This window comes from Mastacembelus armatus, chromosome 11, assembly GCF_900324485.2.
Source record: "Mastacembelus armatus chromosome 11, fMasArm1.2, whole genome shotgun sequence".
Lineage (NCBI taxonomy): Eukaryota > Metazoa > Chordata > Actinopteri > Synbranchiformes > Mastacembelidae > Mastacembelus > Mastacembelus armatus.
The window spans coordinates 14,647,740-14,667,638 of record NC_046643.1 but is presented as its reverse complement, the minus strand read 5'-3'; the positions used below and the strand labels follow the sequence as shown (position 1 = coordinate 14,667,638).

Below are 19,899 nucleotides of genomic sequence, written 5' to 3'. Positions count from 1 at the left end.
TCAGTGCACAGCAGGGCAGCCAAACATGCAAAAGAGATGAGGAATAGTTGCACAGATACAGACCATAAAGTATCAATGATACATATTTACTTGCATTCAAATTTAAACTCAACATATGTTAAGCTTTATCTTTTGTCTCTAGGAGTCTTCAATAAGGAGATTATTTGGATATTTTAGCTAATGCAAAGAGACATTTTAACTAATGTTCCACATTATTATTGGCATATATTGGCACTATAGAGACGAAAAGAGCTCAAATTAATGGTCAAAGTTAAATCTGAACAGCTACAAAGTGAAAATATTGTCCTCATTTTTAGAGTTTGTTCTTTTCAATAGTTAATTAGTTTAGTCTCTGCTGTATTCGTGAGTATTAATTGTGTGTTACAGTCCATTTCTGGCTGCATTCAGAAATAATTAGCCATAACTCTTGTGGAAAAGTGTCAGTCAGTGTTTTAACCCGTGAGGGCGGATGGAAATGAGTCCGCAGCAGGCGCCGCCTCGGAAGCCTCCACCAATGAAGGCGGTCCTGAGGCGGGACTGTCGCTGTCCGATGTTCTGGCAACAGGTTGCGCTGGTAGCGGGGGAGAATTTCCCGGTGTCCTCAGTTCATTGAGTAACACCTTCTCATCTTACCAGCACTGTACCGAGCTGCTGCTGTCGGGGCTGGCACAGGACCCCTGACTGTGGAAGAACCAACATCTCGGCATTTGAAGCGTCTTTGCAGGTGCAGTATAGAAGTAGTCTGTTCACACAGCTGCTGCCTCTTTACTGTACATCTACTTTTGTGGGATTTTAAAGGTGAAAGTGCTGTGTGTGTGTGTGTGTGTGTGAGAGAGAGAGAGAGAGTAATACTGTATGTGTTCCTCTGTGTTTTGCTGAGCGGGCATTTAATAGGGTTTGTGTAAGCAGGGATGGACACCTGTGGCTTTGTGATTGGATTTGGCAGCTGTCTCCTCCTGCTCAGCATTTCAGCTCATGATAATCACCGAGAAAAAAATGCGCTTTTTGCAGGAAAAGCCTTTTGTTGTGTCTGCAAAGGTTTGATGCATCTGTGTGTGTGTGTGTCTGTGTCTGTGTAATTGGATCTGAGCTGCGTAAAGAGGACATGAGAGGTTACTCTGGCAGGTAAAGGCTTCACATGTAGGACGCGTCTCGTTTGTAGACAGGAGCGTGGGTTGTTTGTTTATCTTGTCGCTCGGCTCGTGGTCCCACCGCCCCGTGTAAACAACCCGGTGGTTTCGATGCGCACCGATCCTGACTGACCGGATAGGTGTGTGTGACGCAATTAATCCAGGAGCACACAGGTGCTGAAGCGGTTGCTCTGCTCTAATGGCTCCTCCTGTCTCAAGTGTCTTTGAGTTGACGCATCGATATGAATTTGAAAGCCACGTTATTTAGTTCACGAATCAAGCTGAGTAAACAATCTCATGCCTGCCAAAGAAACAATGCAGGCTTTGTGTAGGTTGGAAATAACCTGGCTGAAAAGTGAGATAAGTTTTATGACGGTCCCCTTCATCAGTTTACAATCGATAACCCACCAGCTGTTAAAAGGTTTTGTTGTCCTGACCTGAAACCTGTGCTGAGGCACAGCCCACAACACTGGTAACTACAATAGATTGTTAAACATTTACTATACTCACCCAAGGACAAATACTACAGTATTTATTCCAAGGATGGATGTGTTTTTAGCTGGTGTCCCAGCATGGTTAAATACGTTACTGTTCTCTCTTACCAAAGTCATTTAGGCCAAGCAGATGATACTAAAAACTAACCAAACTATTTATGTATGTTTGTTTTATATATCTACTCCAATATCTGCACATCCCTTTAATTTGGCTATATTGTGTAACCATGTGTGTATTTGCCATATCCTGAATATCATTTGAAAAGGGCCTTTTTTTGTCAGACAACTAATGAAAAATCCCCATCACAATGTTCTTGATGTTCTAGTTTAAATTAGATTCAAAGCCCAAATTTAGCTTGAAAAAATAGTTAGAATATCAAAATGCACCGAGTAGCTCTGTTTCTGTTTTCACTCGATGTTTTCTGTTCCTAAAATGTGGTCCTGCTGGGTGAGGTAAAGTAGGGGAGAAAGCTGAAGATCAGCTGTGTGATTAGAGGCCTTGGAGGGTACAGGAAACCGAGAGGTGCCTGCTGGGTGAGCAAAAAGAGAAGAGTTATGGCAGACAGGCCTGTTCGGTGACATTCCTGTCTCTGTTGACACTGCTTATTCCTGTGACAAGTGAGAAAAAGCACAAGAGGAGGTGAACCAGTTGTCACCCAGCAGTGCTCAGCTATTGGTTGCTGAACGTGTGGAACAGCTGAACCTCTGCTGGTATCTGTATTTACCGAAGGAGCGTGTTTACACCTGGGAGCCTTCAGTGTGCGGCCAGTGATCAGCAGCTGAGGGCTGAGCACCTTGACAACAGTTACACTCAACAATCATTTCTTTTTTTTCTTTTTTTTTTATTTGAACAAGGAAGATGTTCCAATTGTTGGAGGCCGTTTTTTGACCTTCAGGTTGTTGTTTGAGGTCCATTGTGCATCATTGTCTGCTGGTTGCTTGTTATTATGTTAGAACAGGGGAATTAATTTATTTTGCACTCTATTTATAGTCTCCATTTTGTCGCCTTTTAATTAGTCTCTTTTTATTTACTGCCTATGTGGACAGTTTTCCACATGTGCAGGCTTTACAGTTGATGCTGCCCTAGTTCTCAGTTTCCTCTTAATCTGTCCTTTTTATACAAATGCAAGCCACGAGCAATGCCGACTGTAAAGGGAGCGCCTGGAATCCTAAGAATGTTTTAGGAAGGACAAAGGCTGACTTTGATTCACTAATCTGACCTCATTACTAGTCGAGGTGCTTGTGTGTTACCCTATAACCATTAATGTGTTAGAGCAGGTTACGTTTTAATTCCTGTGAGACTCACATCTGCATGTCCTGTAGGTGAGGAAACAGGCTGGGATTGGAGTGTGGTAGTGAAACTCAGCATTAACAGAGCTTAAATACAAAGAAAGGAGCAATAACACTCCCTGCATGTGAAGACATAATGTGACTAGAGTAACTAAAGTGTATTAACATGATTACCATTACTTACAGACATTTAGACATACTGAAAGGAGTGATGCTAATTATGTCGGCTACCTGCTACCAAATACACGGCAAGTTTGTGCACGTGTCCGTGCACACCCTTGCATTTATGTGTGTGTTTGCATATGCTTGAGCTGATGTGTGTGCCTGCACAGCTGAAAGTAAACCATCTACGCTTGAGTGACTCTACTCTGAAGTCTGATGTCAGGGGAAACTGGCAGAGAAGCAGAGACAGAAAGAGAAGAGGTCCATTCCTGACATAGCCCCTACTGTTTAATGCTCCACAGAGCCTGGACTAAAGGACCAGTATTCACAGTCGCATAGTGTTTATCACCAAGGTCATTCTCAGAGCATGTAAGAAGGACGTGCTACCTGACTGAGTTTTTAAACTTCTGGCTCTGAAAATTAATATGTAAATATTGTGGCCATCAGTTTAATCAGTTCACTTCATTTTGAAGCAAAAATACCAAACATATGTTCTTCTCAAATGTGATTTCTTCTTCTTTTATTTTTTATGTGTACTGTAACAGAACATTGCTGGGTTTTGTACTCAGGGTTAGATAAAACAAGGAATCTGAACACAATCACACTGGACTATTGTTTTCTGACATTTAATAGACTCAACCGTGATCAAAATATTAATGTGCAGATAAATCAGTAATGAAAATGACATTAAATTTTCAAACAGCATTAAAGATTTGGTTGAATTTAAAGAGGTATGCCAGTCATTTGGTATCACGTTTGCATGTAGTTGCTGGATTCAAGAGAGAATTTTTTAAAAGATGGATCAAAAGCAAAGCAACAGACAAGAAGATATCTTGACTTTTAGTCCCCAAGGTGGCTCCAAAAATGCTGCATCCAACGTTTTCAGTGACGCAGAATTAGAAGCTTAATTAAGGAACATGAAATTATACAGCCCTTACTATTATCACAAGGTTGCCTGTGATTAGTAAAGTGATCGTCATGTGTAAAATTTGTGGAATGTTCCTTCATATTTGTTAACAATATCAGAGGATCATTTGCTACTGTGGCCACCAGGAGTGTAAAACTAGTCACCTATTACATGTCAACCACCTGGACACACACACACACACACAGACAGACAGTCCTTATTCCCCTGTTTTTCCAGTATCAGAATTAAAAAGACATATGGTAAATACATTAAGAAATACTTAAAGAAATTCAGTAAATGAGGAAACCCTTTGTCTGTTTACTTGTTTTCTCTTTCTCAGTAATTATTGGCTGAAACCATAATCATGGTGTGGTTATTAACATTCTTTTGTAAGTGAAGGTTCTCCTGATCCAGCAGTGTTTTCTCTGCCTTCCGGACACACCCTCAGGAAAACGTAGGCCTCAACCTGCACAAAGTGGTTCTCAGTAGTGCCCAGTAGTGGCACATTTGGTAATAGGTTCCAGTTGAGATGGAATTTCACCTGTAGGACAGAAAGAGAAATGGACAGCTTCATCATGATCTACAATCTGATATTTTAGCTGAACCAAAGTGACTATGTAAAAAAGCCCAGAGCAGGGGCATGAAGGAGGAGTGGCAGAGGTTAAAAGGAGGCATCAGAGTTGGGAAGAATTACTTTTTGTTAAGTGAGGAAATGGCAAGAGCAAAAACGACAAGGGTGCGTCTTGGCACAATGGCTAACACAGAGTCAGGTTGATTTTAGTCTTCTGTGAGTGTGTATTGTGGAATAGATTATAAAATAAGGTTGCAACATAAACTTTCATGTTGAGCCGTCTCACTGTCTTTAAACTTTGTTTGACTGATTCATCTGATTTGCATTTCTGTTGTTTTCCCTTCCCTGTCTGACTAGGCTGCATGCACAGAAACCAGGAAGTGAACATGAGCAGTCTATCCACTGACAGGAAGCCTCTTGTGGATTATGGTGTTCAGATCCGCTTCATCAATGACCTCCATGACACCGGAGGGGGTTACCCTGAGAAATCCAGAGTAAACAACAGCGCAACTCCCACTTCCAATAAATACGGGGTGGCAGTGCGGGTCCAGGGAATCTCCGGACAGCCTTATGTGGTCTTGAAAGATGGTGATAAAGGTGACTCATATGGGGTCCAACTAAACAGTCCCACTCCCAGCACAGGTTTACCTTCACCTTACAACAGCCTGCCCAAAGTTAGTAAAGAGCCAGTAGAATTTGCAAATCCCTATAGTCCTGTTGTAAACACAGTTCGCTCCCCTGTATCTCCACCGGAGGAAGAGGATGGGGAGATTTTCGGGAGCCCTCTTAAGCGACCCCCAGGGGATGGTCAAGCAGGAACACAAGGGGAGGAGGAGGGTGGAGCTAAAAGAGAGGGGCAGGTGGAAAGGCCGAAAGCTGAACCTCAGTTCAAAGCAGCAACCAGTGAAGCAGAGAAAAGCAGAGATTGGACCAGTCAAGAGAAGTATAATGAAGCAGGGCTCAAACCAGTCAAATCAAACAATGTGGGACCCAGAGGGGTCACGCAAACTGGCTCTGGTTTCACGGGCTCTTTGGGGAGATACAGTGGGAAAACACAGAGAAACTTGTCTTCAAAGTTGTTCCCAAATCCTCCAACATCAACTGACGAGACGCCCGCCCCAGTTATCAACACCGACTCCCTGGCTCCCATTAACAAGCTCATCAGTAAGTTCAACAGTGGGACACCAGAGAGCGCCCCGCAAACCCGGGGGCGCTCCGGAGTGAGGCAGAGGCTCAGGTTTGACGAACGCAGGAGGTCCAGAAGTCTTGATACTGAAAAAGTTGTCCAACCAGAGGTTTCCCTTCCCTCTCCTAATTCTCCACTTCTAAATCCCTATGCTGCCCCTCAGTCTGCCTCCTCCAATTTGTGGACATCATCTGCCCCAGTGAGCGGTAGCCTGGGAAGGAAACCTGCATCTGTTACCAAGGTTACAGCACTCGAGGTGCCCAAGCTAAGCTTTCAGTCACCAGGGAGGTTTGTTGCTAAGGACACCCCTCCAACTGTAGCAAAAAAGCCTGTAAGTACCAGTAATGGGGAGCTTATGAGCTATCTGAAGGTACTACATTTTCTTTGTTTTGTGTCTGTCGTCTTCACTTTAACTTAAATCAATTTTTGAAGGAGACACTTCCAAGAAAGCAGAGTCAAAGCACAGAGATCATCGGCAGGGAGGAAGCTCAAGTTAAGCAAGATTTTCAAAACATCCTTAAAGAGAGGTAAATAAAATAAGCAAGTATGATGCACTGCCTGGTTAGAGTCATTTTTACAGTACAAGGGTTTTTCCAGTCTGATCCTCTGTTCTCATCAGCCCCGGTGAAAGTGGTGGATCCCTCAAAAGACAGATCAACCTCAACTCAGATGGCAGTTCAAAGGTACGACAAGACGCGGAAACACACATATTCATGTATTAGACAAATATAGGATTATATTGTAGCATTACATTTTGTATTTTGTGTGTGAAAAGCAGCAGTTCTTTAAAGGAGATGACTTAGTTGTTCTTCTAGGGTTAGTCCCACTTCCTCTCTTGTGACATTTTTGCATTTAAACATCTTATGTGTGACATTTGGGTTTGTTTGTTTTCTTTCACAAAGTTAGATATAAATATTGATGTCATTTGTGTACAGTAAATATTAAGCTACAGCCAGAAACTAGTTAGCTTAGCATGGAGACTGGAAAAGAGGAGAAACAGCTAGTGTGGATCAAGAAAAGGAAGCGAAATCCCCAAACTAGCGCCTGTAAAGCTCACTAATTTCAAGCATTATGTCTAGTTTGTTTCTTCAGTGGTCACAGTCACAGTTGCTTTGTTTAGACAGAGAAAGAACAAGTAAATTAAATTATGGAATAGAATAAGAAATGCATTGTTGTATTAATAACAGGACAGGATTTATAATGGATTCATAATGGCACCCCTAGTTTCAGAATATTGGCCCAACAAAAGATTGGAAAGTAACGGTGTCTGGGATGAGAGTCTACTTCTCAACAGAACAGTTTTTATAATGGAACAGATGGTTGGCAACCTGTTCTCTTTTTTGAGGGTATTAAGTTTCCATTTCAATCACTTTATCTCCAAGGATCTTCTTTTGGCAAGCCAGAAAATGTGCAAATGAAGGGGCATGCCGAGTATTCCTGTCAGTTCTGGTGCCACTTCTGCTCTTTTCTTATTAAAATAGACTGTGCCATGTTTTTATGGTCGTGAACACACCACCTCCTTTTAATTTGCATAAATCTACATACAGAAGTTATCCCTTTGTGTCCCTACCTTCTCATATTACATGCACTTGATTATGTATGATCCTTTGTTATCTACTTCGCAGTGTGTTTGTGACCATGGCTGCCTGTGAATTATTTGCCCGTCTTGTCTCTTGGCAACGATGGACCTGCAGAGGAAAGCTGTTGAGGGCGCAGTGTGTGATGAGGGCTCAGTGTGTGTTGAGGGCTCAGTGTGTGATGAGGGCTCAGTGTGTGTTGAGGGCTCAGTGTGTGATGAGGGCTCAGTGTGTGTTGAGGGCGCAGTTGTTGAGAGCCATCAATAATTGAGTTGGACTGGAACTCTGCACCAGCCGGGGGTTGGTTTGCCGGATGGGACAGATCCTTCTCCGATGAGTCTTGAATAAAACCCCTTTGTTTTCATGATGTTAACTTGTCTGCTTCAGTAGATTTAGTGGCTGGTTTTTTAACCAGCAGTTATCTCAGGCTCTTCAAACCACACAGTGAAGGATTATACACTGGCTTTCACCTCAGGCTATTTTCTCCAGCTCTGCCTCTAAACCAAAATTGCTTTTGTCTGTGTAAACCCAGAACACAAGATGAGAGTAGGATAAATGCATGTTGTGAAGGACTCATCCAGAGATTGTTTTGGGGCATTTGTCATATATCCAATGTTCAGATATATTTACTGATTCTTGCTTAGTCTTTTTACTTCAGAGGATTTCTTGCATTTTGAAGTTTTATGTGAAGCAGGGTTCACATTCTCACTAATGCATGTGGCTCTGTAGTTTTTAGAAACCTGAAATCGTCTGGTTATGGAGTAATTTATGAAGGAAAAAAAACAAAGATAAGAAAGTTTGAGACAAAAGAGACAAAACCTAGTTTTCAGTAACAAAAACATCTTTTCCTTTTGTATTCTACCATTAACGACACCTGAGATTTATCTAGTGACCCTGCAGACATATCCTGACCCCAGTGATGTGAACCACTGGACTAGAGACCATCAAGATGCAACCAGCTATTATTTTAGGCATTAATTGAATTGAATTTGCAATATGTAATCACATCATCTTAGCATCAGCCATGACTACTAATGTAATCTTTTATTTTACATGTTCTGTGTAATGTTATTATGTTATCTGTTCATTTTGTTTTTGTGAGGACCTGAAATGTCCCAGAATGGGATTATCTATAGACTTCACTTCAGGGGAGGAGATGAAACACAACAATTCTGGGCCAAACCTATCTTCATAATCTATCACCGATAAGGAAGAAGAGGAGCAGAACCGTCCGTGATCTTCGCTTTGTCTGTGTTTTCTGTCTCTGTGTGCGTCCCTGTAATGAGTGTGTAGGAGGATAAGAGACTTCATGGGAAGGGTGCGCTCCTTTTCAGTGAGAGGGGGTCCTGATGAGCGGCGGAGTGGAGTGGGCGACGAATGAGCTGCTGCTCTGGCTCTGCTCCCCTGCAGCCTGTCAGAAACGGTTGTTTCTGTGTGGAGATTGTCTTTTTTGATGACGAAGGGCCTGTTCTCTCAAAAAAAAAAAAAAAAAAAATTTTTGACTATCAGAAACTAGGACGGGGAATCCAAGACAGAGTTCTTTCTTTTACACTTCATTATAATACAGAGAGCAGTATGTATTTCCAAGTCTGACAGTGACACACTGTACTGTGCCTCTGGCTATGCTCTCTATGTCTTGTGCCCTGTCTTTGTCCTTTTTCTCAGTGTCACACCCTCAGTTTCATCCACACTTTGTCTGTGTGTGTGTGTTTGTGTGCAGAAGGGAGGGTCTGATGGAAGCATACCAAAGGGGAGCCTTGAAGAACTTCAGGAGCAACTCAATCGCTGCAAAAAAGAACTGCAGCAGGCACACAATGAGTAAGGACGTGTGTGTGTGTTTTGTGTTGAGTGAGTGCACTTACCAGACAACAATAAGCATTCAGTTATTGTTCCTGTGGCTTTTTTTCTCAGAGGATCATTTCACTAATGCCTGGTTGATTAGTTTCTTAATGAGTGTATGTGGTGTTGCAATATTAATAATGTGTGTGTGTGTGTGTGTGTGTCTGCAGACTGGCCCAGGAGCGAATAGCCAGAGAGGGGGCTGAGTCTCGTCTGCGGCTACAGGAAGATCAGCTGGCTGAACTTCAGGAGGAGCTGAGGAGGCTTTCAGAAAACTCACCTCACTCAGACTCTCTGCAGGCGGTACTTTCACTCTGCACAATACACACAACACATCGTTCCGTTTCTACTGTACCATCTGCCTGCTTAATCCATTCTTTCTACAGGATGTGATGACTCTGCATGCAGATCTGGCTGAGGCCGCCATGTTACGTCAGCGCCAGGAGGAGGTGCTCCACCAGCGGGAGCGGGAGCTGACGGCCCTGAAAGGGGCTCTGAAGGAGGAGGTGGAGTGCCACGACAGAGAGATGGAGTCTCTGAGGGAGCAGTACAGCCAGGACATGGAGAATCTGAGAAAGACCATGGAACAGGTCACAAAGGTGGACACAGTAAATCACACAAAACATTATTCTGCTGCTGATAAGCTAAAGCTCAGCTTTTCTGAATAGATCTCAAAGGGGTTGAATTTTAATCCACCAGTGGCTTAGCCTATTAGTAAAAATGATTCAAATCAGAGAATAAAAACTGTGCCACTGAGAGAAACCATGAGGGACTTTTGAACAGCTAAATGGGGCTCCATGGTGCACAACAGGAATAGTGATACATTCAATGAATCTGTCACTTGAGCAACAGTTATACCCCTATAAAAATATCCATGTTGTTTGCTGTGAGCTCTGTGATATCTGTGTGACTATCTGCTGCCTTATAAATGCTCCTGAATTTTCACTCACTGTAAGAAAAGATTTTATTTTAATCAGCAGAATAAAAAAAAAAGTCAGTTTTGTAACTTTTATTTCACTGAACTAACACAGACAAAAGTGTAGAAAGAATAGTTAATTTTTCTCATGATATTGTTTCAAGCTAAGAACCTGCAGATTAAAAGACAGTTAACGAGGAAGGATTTATAGCAGCAGAACCTGTAATGCAGTAACCACAATGAATATTTCTCTTATTAATCCTCAGACTTTTTCACTTTTTTTGTTACATCTGAGTGTGCTAATGCATTCTTAAGATAGAAACAGTCAGAACATTTTGGATGTAGTGCGCGGATGTTCAGCTAATACCTGTCAGGCAGCTTGTGTGTCCTGCATGCCTTATTAAGGTGCTCCTTAATTGTTCTTTTGATGTTGCCTATTATACACCCAGGCTCTGACTTGTCATTCTGTTTCATGTGTCAATATACAGTCAATCTTCAAACGCAGAGTCAGGGTGCAAATAAGGTCATGCTATGTGTGGATAGTTATAAAAGAGAATTTCGCTCCTTGTGATTGCAGTCTAAAACTTTTCCAGCCGAATTTCTTTTTCTACCAGTGCGCTATTTTTTGACTACTGCAGGATATGGTGCAGAAGAAATACGAAGCGTATACATATACAGGAATAGATCATTATGCAGATTCTGAAACATTAACAGAGGTGTCAAGAATAAAAGTAACATGCAGCCTGAAAGCAGGAAATCCACAGACAGGTTGTCAGTAGCTGTTGATGAGGTGGCAAGAGGAGGATTAAAAAAAAAAAAGTAGTTGGAGTAATATTTGTGATGTTGGTTCTCGTCTGATATGTTACAGTGTTATTTCTTATGTAGAAGTATTTTTTTTACAAGATGATTACTTGCTTATTTAGATGAAAGGTATCTTCTGCTTTTCTGTTCCCTAGTGCTGAAAGTTAAAACAAAATGTGATAGATCTGGGTGTGTGAATCATCGCTCTTACATGCCATAATAATGAGACGGGTAGTTTCATAGGAGGAATAAGCCTGTGTTACACACTGATCCCACAGGCCTAAAGATGATGGTTTGTGTGTGCATTGTCTGTCAGTCTCAGGAGCAGATAGAGGAGGAGCGGGAAAGGGTGAACGCCTCCATGTTGACCCTGGAGGAAGAGCTGGAGAGCTGCAGAGATCAGGGGGTGCAGTGGAAGACGCAACTGGAGGCTGCCAAACAGGAGCTGAGCAACACCAGAGAAGAGTTAGCGTCCTTATAAAATATGTTCTAGTTCCACCACACAGAAATAAATGGCAAACAAATATCAGCATCAGCCGCATTTGTGAGCTGTTAAGGATAAATAACATGATGTCACCAAAAAAACTACACTATTTCAAACATTTACCACTGGAAGCTGTGTCTTATTGTATAGAGTTTTCTCACATCAGCAGTCTTTAAAATCTAGCTTCATTGTTAAAAACACCACACAACTTAGTAATGTTCAAAAACATGGACGTCAGGTGTAGCATCAGACATTTTTTAGAATAATGTCACGGTATTCAAGGTCTCATACAGAGAAAAGACAATGTAAGAGCTGCGTTTGATTCACTGCTGTAAGATTACATTTCTCTTGAGTTATTTTTAATGCATGCACTCTTTCACTTGACTTTTCATTTGGCAGGAGCAGGCAGCACGTCAGCAGTGAAATGTGAGAGGGAAGCTCAGTCTTGCTGTGATTGGTTTGAGTAGATTCACCCTAGTTTCAGTCAGAACTTGAGATACTTGAGAACTTTTCTGAAATTCACTTCAAAAGCTCATATATCAAAGTGGATTATGTATTTGGTGACGATGTTTCGATTATTAGATTGGTGAATCTTTACTAACAGGAATCAGCTGATATTAAAACCCAACCAACCAATGTCATTCTTAAAGCAAATCATTTGTCACTGCTATGTTTGGTGTGTGCAGGTGCGTTTGTGCTTTATGGTCTTGCGGTGTGTGTGCATATACAGTAGCATATACAGTGGAGCACCCAAGAGTTTGTTTCTTAAGATTCACTTTCTTTCTGACAGGCTTCTGAAATCCCGTTCAGAGAAGGGAGAAATCGAAGGCAAGTTAAAGGATCTTCAGGGCTCACTTCTCCCCGTGAAGGAACAAATCCCTGCGTCTGATGATAATCGTTCTTTAGCAGAGGTAATTCACGTTCCACACAGATTATATTCGCTATGTGGGTGAAATGCAAAGGCTTACTCATCTCCATTTCCTTTTTTTTAAATCTGTCAGAGTAGTAATGTGGCTGTGGGCCTTCCTTGGACTACATTTATATAATTGTCTCTCATTTTGATCTTCATTTTCCTGTGCACACAATCAGACTTGCCTGCTCTGTACTGTAACACATTGTTATGCACTCCGACCCACTCCTCTCGCACGCACATTATTTATCTCTGATTACTTATCCGAAAAAGGAGCTTCGGCGTTGCCGTGACGATCTGAAGCAGGCTCGCTCTGATTTGGACAAACAAAAGGCCGAGTTACAGAAGAAGAGCGAGGCAGTTAAAGCCCTGGAGGAAGCGAGTGGAGAGAAAGAGGCCAAGCTTCTGTCTGAGATCAGCAGGTTGAAGGAGCAGTCACAGAAAGACAAGGCTGAGATGGAGAAGGAGCTGGAGAAGGCAAAGGAGGTGAAGCATCATCTGGATTCTATGAAAAAACAAGGATATTTGGTGATAGAAAAACCTTTTACATCACTGATATAGATTTTTTTGCACAAAATAAAAGATTGTAGTTTTTGTATTAATACATGTGCTCTTGTATATAGTCTTATGTCATGATCGTAGTTTATTTTTCCCTCTTCTCTGTTTTGATCGACTTCTCTCTACAGTCAACAGCTGGATCTACAGGAAAGACTGAGGTGGACTACGGCACCAACCTGGAGCTCCAGGAAGCAAACACTCGCCTCAGAGAGAGGCTGGCCCGCATGGTACTGCACACAGCTGTGCACTCACATGCACACGAAATGATGTAAACATGCATACTGTACAAGAACAAAAGAAATGGCCTCCCACACAGATGCTATTTTCAACCCAGAGATGTGAACTAAATTAGAAACAAAGAAAAACTCAGCAAATAATCCGTCCAAGATAAATTTGCATAAGATGTGCATTGTACTCCATGTGTATTACAGCTATAAGTGCTACAGCTTTAAGTGCTATAATCCTGTTACTTTGATGTGAAATGACCATGTGAAGAGTGTATTCATGCACGAATCAGTTGACATGCAAACCCACTACAAATTAACATGTCAGAGTAAAGTTTAGGCCCAACATTTGGATGCAGTAATAAGTTCAAATATGTTACAAGTACAGAGACTCGGTTCCCATTGTACTTTGAATTTGAATGGACTTGGAGCAATGTAATATCTGCCACTCCTCCTATTTTCCATAACATATATATCATAGCAGAGTATAATGGCAAATTATCAGGTACAAAAGTACAAGTACAAACAGCTTTTGGTGTGTGTAGATATGGTCTAATACTCAGATGAAATGCCTTTTTCCTACAGTGTGATAGAAAAACACAGGAAGGAATCCACATGTTACAGACACGTGTCCATCAGTGAATATTTTCTCATTCTGTAGACAAGGCTTCACTCCAGCATGCCCCAGAGCTCTGAGGCGGAGGAGGCAGTGGAAGCTCTAGAGGATGAGAACCGCTCCCTGAAGGCGCAGTTTGAGGAAGCCAAGAGAGGAGTTACCCGGCTGAGCAAGGAGAGAGACGAGCTGGCCCGGCGCCTGGAGGAGAGGGACCAGGAGAGGGAGGCGCTGAGGAGGGGCAAGAGTGACCTTGAGGAGCAGAAGAGGCTGCTGGACCGGGCCCTTGAGAAGATTAACAAAGAGGTGTGTGAGAGTGAGATCAACATGTTGATTTGCTGATGTACAGCTGTATTGTCATTCACTGCCATTTCTATTTTTCTTCCTCCTCCACTAAATAGATGGAGATGATGATGGGGGATTCCCGTCAGTCAGTGGCCACCCTGCAGTCACAGCTTGATGAATACAGGGAACGCTCGAGGAAGGACCTACTGGAGGCGCAACGCAACAGCAAAGACAGGCTGGCCGAGCTACAGAGGGCCCAGAGCAACCTGAAGGCCCAGCAAGAAGAGGTGAGGATATGCAAAGCAAAAGGAATGTAAATGTGCTTAAATGAAAAAAAAGACCACTGTTTCTTATTTCTGTTTTTTTACACCTTGCTTTTGTCAGGTCTCCCGTCTGAAGAAGGAGCTGCTGCTGTGCAGTGAGGAGAGAGATAGCGCACAGCTGGAACGGGACCTCCTCAGCAATCGGCTCAAACACCTGGAGAGTGAACTTGAATCAGAGAAGAGCATCCACAATGACCGCACCAGGGAGATCAGGGGCCTGGAGGTGAGCCTGCAAGGGCCAAAGGTCAGGTCCTGAGGAATGTGGTGACAGCAAATTCAGCTAAAGGGTAAAAACAACTACTTGATATCCTCATTAATACGTGTGTGTGTGTGTGTTTTCACAGGATAAAATTAAGACTTTAGAGATTGAGCTGGATGAGGAGAGGAGCAGTGTGGAGCTTCTGAACGACCGTATCACACGTAGCAGAGATCAGGTGCTGCATGAAAATATTTGAACACACATTAAAAAAAAAAAGCAGGAGACATTTCTGCATAATGTCAAATGATAACATATTCACTTACACTGCCTCCTCCTTCTTTTCTCATATCACTGCGTTCTCCTCTCAGGTGGACCAGCTCCGTTCAGAGCTGATGCAGGAGCGCTCTGCAAGACATGACTTGGAGATGGACAAGAGTGCAATTGAGAGACAGGTACTGTCCATTTAGAAAGTGCCTGGAGACAAAAACAATTAGAGCTGATTTTTTGTAGGCGATCTGTAGGCGATGTACCTGAATGCACCACTCTCCTCCCAGGTAAAGGAGTTGAGGACACGTTTGGCAGATATGGATGGACCGCCTCGGCCCTCAGCTGGAATCGCCCTGCTGGAGAACAAAATCCAAGAGTTGGAGGAAAGACTGCTCAGTGAAGAAAGGTAGGACCAAAGACGATTAGACAAGTTAAAAATGGGCTTATATGGATCTTTTTATTCTTTAAAATGACAATAATCAGCTCTCACACACTGTCCACAATTGTACTGTGTGTGTGTACTGAAAAGCTGTATTTTGATAAAGCAACTTTCATCAGGGCCAGGGAAGACAAAACATATCTACAGAAAGTTTCCAATACAAATTCTGAATTTCTCCGTGCAGAGAGAAGGCCACTATCCAGGCCTCTCAGAGGCGTATGGAGAGAAAACTAAAGGAGGTGACCGCAACGTTAGACCAGGAGAGAAGCCAGCATGTTGAGCAGAGAGATCAGGTAACAAACAAGTTTTACATGCTTTGTTTAGTGTTTGACTGTTAAATACTAAATGTTGATACTAAAATCTGAGCTATACCAAAGAATTTGTTAGATATTTTGATCTCTTATATTTATAGTACTTGATTGCTGGAAGTTAGATGATCCATATCATATTTATAAGATAATTATAAATATATTACCAGTGAGATTAGCTTAGCACAGAGACTAGAAACTAAAATGTGTCTTTTTTACTTTTAAAGTTTTGTGTAATATTTATTGGGATCTATTAGCCGTAGTGGAATATAGTGTTCATAAATGAATGTCATGTTTCTACAGTAGCCCAGAATGGACAAACCAAACACTGTTTCTAGATGGAGCAATCTCACCACTAGATGCCACTAAATTTTTCATATTTTACATATTGCACCTTTAAATTTTGTGCAGCTCAAATGCTAAAAGAATTAGTGTTATTTTATGATATTTACTACCTAAATACCAGACTGGAACCTAAAGCTACTGTTTCACTCTTAGTGTCAAATATTTTCCTGTAAGTCTGGCCTCATACTAATTTGCCTGCTTGATAAAGTTTTAATGATACAGTAAGAATTATCTATATGTTATTTGCTTCATCAACATAAGACTAATCTCACCTGCACTCTTCCTGACCCTAATCCAACCTGACTCTGTCACCTCGGCCTTCTTTGTGTAGCCATAGCTGCTTCCCTACAAACCCACAGGCCCATTAGACCTATGCCTTTAATCTGGTCTGTCTGGCTTCAATCCCTCCTCTCCCACATCTTCACCCATGACCTCCTCTGTTCCCCCTCTAACCCCCTTGCCTCTCCCTCTCTGTCCTCAGCTGTCTCTGCGCGTGAAGGCCTTGAAACGACAGGTGGACGAGAGCGAGGGAGAGGTGGAGCGCCTGGAGGGAATTCGTCGGAAGGGTCTCAGGGACTTGGAGGAGCAGCAGGAACTCCAGGAAACACTACATGCCAAAGTCACAGCATTGGAGGCCGAACTAAAGTAAGACTTGCATTAATATGTTTTCCCATTACTCAAAGAATGTTGCCTTTTGATTTTGCTGAATATCACGAATATATTAAGTCAAATATGTTAAGTTTATATCTAAGAATTTCACTCTTCCACAAACAAATGACTTCTTCCTTACACTAGGTGGCAGTGTATAGTAACTAACAGAACACATGCCTCTATTACTTGAGCTGCAATATATGAAAACAGTGCTGTTTGCTTCTCTCAGGCGGAAGTCACAGCAGACACATCGTGTAGCTCTGGGCTCCTCCACTTTGAGCTCTGAGGACGAGGATGGTTTCTATGACAACATCCCATCCATGCTGAAGGACAGCCACTGACAGACTAGCAACAGCTAGAGGAAGATTAAAACTATTTAAAAAAAAAAAAAACAAAAAGAGATTTTTCAGTGCAGAAACGTACGATTTTGTTAGAGGAAGGTACTCAGGACATCAAGGACTCGGTTGCCATGCACTACAGACTCACCTTGCAGTTGTGCTTGGTTTTATTTTTAGTGCAGCAGTTCAACAGAGACAGATTGTATTATTGAGCCTTCAGCTTGCCTTGCTACTGTCAGGTTTTATCTCTTAAGCTCTTCTGTTTCTCTGTTATGCTGTAGAAAAGAATTATAGCAGCAGTTAGAAATAAAAGGTTTTAATATGTGTATTTTTAAACTCTGCTGTATGATTACGTATTGATCATAGTTACATGACAGTACTACGATAGCACATTACTGTGGCATGATTTATCCAACGAGATCATGCAGTAGCAATGTATCTTACTTGTTTTGCAAGACTTGCAAAGACTCCAAACTGTTTTAAACCAAAAAACAATATTTTTGCATGAAACTTTACATTTACCAGTGTTGTTTGTCATGTTTTTATCGAGTACTGAAAAAGATGTAATGTTGTTTATATCTTACCTTTGAATGTGACCATGATGGACCATTTAAACTGAGCCTATATTTTTACAATGTATTAGCACGACATACCTATAACCCAAGACAATCACATATACACACCAGAACACTGTGTATTCTCAGAGATTAATCTTCTCCCTAAAAATGTTTCTACTTTAATCTGTGTAATACTGTGTATTTAGCCTGATCGATGTGCATGTTTTCACTCAAACGCCTTGAAAATGAGCATCACATTGTAATTTTCAGTTCCTGCTGTCACTGTGTGTATTGTGTTTATATGCTGCTTTAATGATTTAAAGAGTATTTCAGTGCTTTGACTGGGATTGTATTTCTTCTACATTGATATTGAAAGATAATTAGCTTAGATTTCCACGTTTGTCTGATTTGAACCAGGGACATTGTAGTATATGGTTGGAATCTTATCCCATATGCTAAGGGGCCACCACCTTATTTTTATGTTTATCTCAATGTAATTTACTTTTTTAGTGTGGTTTCTGCTGTGCAAACAAGAACAGTGCGAATCCTAAAGGAGAAAAACTCTTTTCATCAAATTGAAGACAGTGGAATGAAAATCCAGAGAGAAAATATATTTTCCATGCCCTGTTAAAAGAAACAGAGGTCAAAGTGACCTACAGAGCAGTAGACGTTTTACTAGGTTTACAGATAAGCTCAAGCCTAAACAGGGTGGAATCCCCTTAAGCTCACTTTATCAGACTTATTTTTTAGGTGTGATAACCACAAGAAGGCAGCAGCAGGAAAAAAAATCCCCACACTGTACTTTCAACAAATTTAACACAAAATTTAACTGTGGTTTCATTGACAATGCAAAGGTTTTTTGGATGTGAGCACTCTACACTGCATCTGTAAGAGCCACACAGACCATCTGATCTCAGGGGTGCGGCCATTACATCATACCTGCTTGCTTTGCATGTGTCTCCATGGAAGGAGTGTCAGCTAGTGGCAGGCCTGGACCCAGTACCGGTTAATTCATTTTTCATGGCTTTTTCACTCAGCCTGTAATCCATCACTTCCACCTCTCTGTGAACAAACAGGGCAAACAGACAGATTAAAACTGTAATTACAAAAGCATGGCTTAGTCTATAAAATTGAGAAAAAGAACATTTCAAGGTAGATTTACATGAGATATCATCATAGCATAATCTATTGATTAGTGGAATAAGTCATCATCTGCTTTACAGTGGAGGTTGTTGAGAAATCAAGAGATTTTGGCTCCTTTTGATCCAGGAGCTTCAAGCTACAGCTCCACAATTTTAATGTTGCTGGAAAAATGATAGTCGGGAATTTTTACTAGAACAGAAGTGGAGCCTATGTGGGAATAGGCAACAGAGTGATTGACAGCAAATCTAATATATGCTGGAACTTTACTTTGCACCAGAAACCAATTTAAAATATCAATAAACCTGAGGCAAGTTCACACTTATACAGGGGTATAGAGAATACATGATCAAAACCTGCTTCTGCCGCTGCAGCTGGCTTCACAGCTCTGGTTTTACTGCCAAAGGAAAGTTTCGTAGATTGTCAGTCAGCAATCTTCAATATTCAAAAACATAGTTTAAGGCAAAATCCCTTGTACCGGCTACTATAGACACACAACACACTTTTCACCTCATCAGGAGTGAGTGAAATCTACGATGACTCTAATGAGCCTCTGCAAGGCACAAACTAATTAAGAGGAACCCGTGTTACAGGGAGCAACAACATTACAGTCAGAGAGAGTGAATATATCTTGAATCATTACTACACACTCACTGCTGTTGTTCGGTTAATTAGTTAAATTGGATTATAAACAGTCTAGGCATTGAGTAGCACTGTGTTATTCATGTAAAGTGTCCTGTTTTATATCATTATTTCCAATCTACACTCTTGTTCAGAGCATGCTTATCTGTGAAGTGAGTCATCAGTGCATTTCTTTAAGCTCTGGCTGAGTTTTTTCCCCCTAAGAGACACAGAGTCTGTAATCCGGAGATGGTTTACTGTAATTACTGGGGACATCAAGCTGTAATCATGACTCCACCTCATCCGACCTCCCTGTCTTTCTCCTTAGCTCGCTGTAGGAAAACTTTCTGTTTTCTTTCATTTTGCTAAGTCGTAGTGTATTTAATGGCACAATATCAAAGACCATTTGTTTTATTTGATCTGGATTTGCAGTTCAGTGAATCATGCAGTGAATGGGGCTTTTCTATGAATGACAAATGATATACTTTGCTGCAGCTCATCATATAATTTTCTGCACTCAAAGTATCAGTGCTATGAATGTGTGAGGAAACATGTAGCAGCTTTACAAATTGAGCGCTCAGCATTCAAGCTGCCATTTACAAGAAAAACACAGAGATGTTATTCAGTACAGTGTATCAGCTGCACCAATACCATCATTTCTAAAATGTTAGAGGCGTTTTGCATGTTTGTGTTGGGTTGTGATGTGTTTACAATAACATGCATACTTTATATTGTACAGTAAACAAAAGTGACTGCTGGTTTAG

The 19,899-nt window shown here is 41.5% G+C and overlaps 1 protein-coding gene across 4 annotated transcripts; it reads left to right on the top strand.

Moving 5' to 3' along the window:
- The first annotated feature begins 599 nt into the window (after positions 1-599).
- Positions 600-17,709, top strand: cgnb (cingulin b). 4 transcript variants are annotated; one of them, XM_026300996.1, is made up of 20 exons: positions 600-724; positions 4,912-6,071; positions 6,173-6,267; positions 6,360-6,423; positions 9,038-9,135; positions 9,327-9,459; positions 9,543-9,755; positions 11,190-11,338; positions 12,148-12,268; positions 12,541-12,753; positions 12,954-13,052; positions 13,711-13,968; positions 14,064-14,234; positions 14,332-14,514; positions 14,615-14,704; positions 14,838-14,921; positions 15,024-15,142; positions 15,360-15,468; positions 16,310-16,473; positions 16,709-17,709. In XM_026300996.1, the coding sequence occupies exons 2-20, from the start codon at positions 4,917-4,919 to the stop codon at positions 16,818-16,820; spliced, it is 3,630 nt and encodes a 1,209-aa protein (XP_026156781.1). In that variant the 5' UTR covers positions 600-724; positions 4,912-4,916; the 3' UTR covers positions 16,821-17,709. The 4 variants fall into 4 exon arrangements, with proteins under 4 accessions (XP_026156781.1, XP_026156782.1, XP_026156779.1 ...); XM_026300997.1 differs by having other exon boundaries at positions 9,543-9,764; positions 14,332-14,493; XM_026300994.1 differs by having other exon boundaries at positions 9,543-9,764.
- Positions 17,710-19,899: the final 2,190 nt, after the last annotated feature.

Coding starts and splice junctions, on each gene's coding strand:
- cgnb (XM_026300994.1), top strand. CDS start 4,917: ATGCACAGAAACCAGGAAGTGAACATGAGCAGTCTATCCACTGACAGG. Junction 13,969..14,063: donor TTGAGAAGATTAACAAAGAG/GTGTGTGAGAGT, acceptor TCCACTAAATAG/ATGGAGATGATGATGGGGGA. Junction 14,922..15,023: donor AGAGTGCAATTGAGAGACAG/GTACTGTCCATT, acceptor CTCTCCTCCCAG/GTAAAGGAGTTGAGGACACG.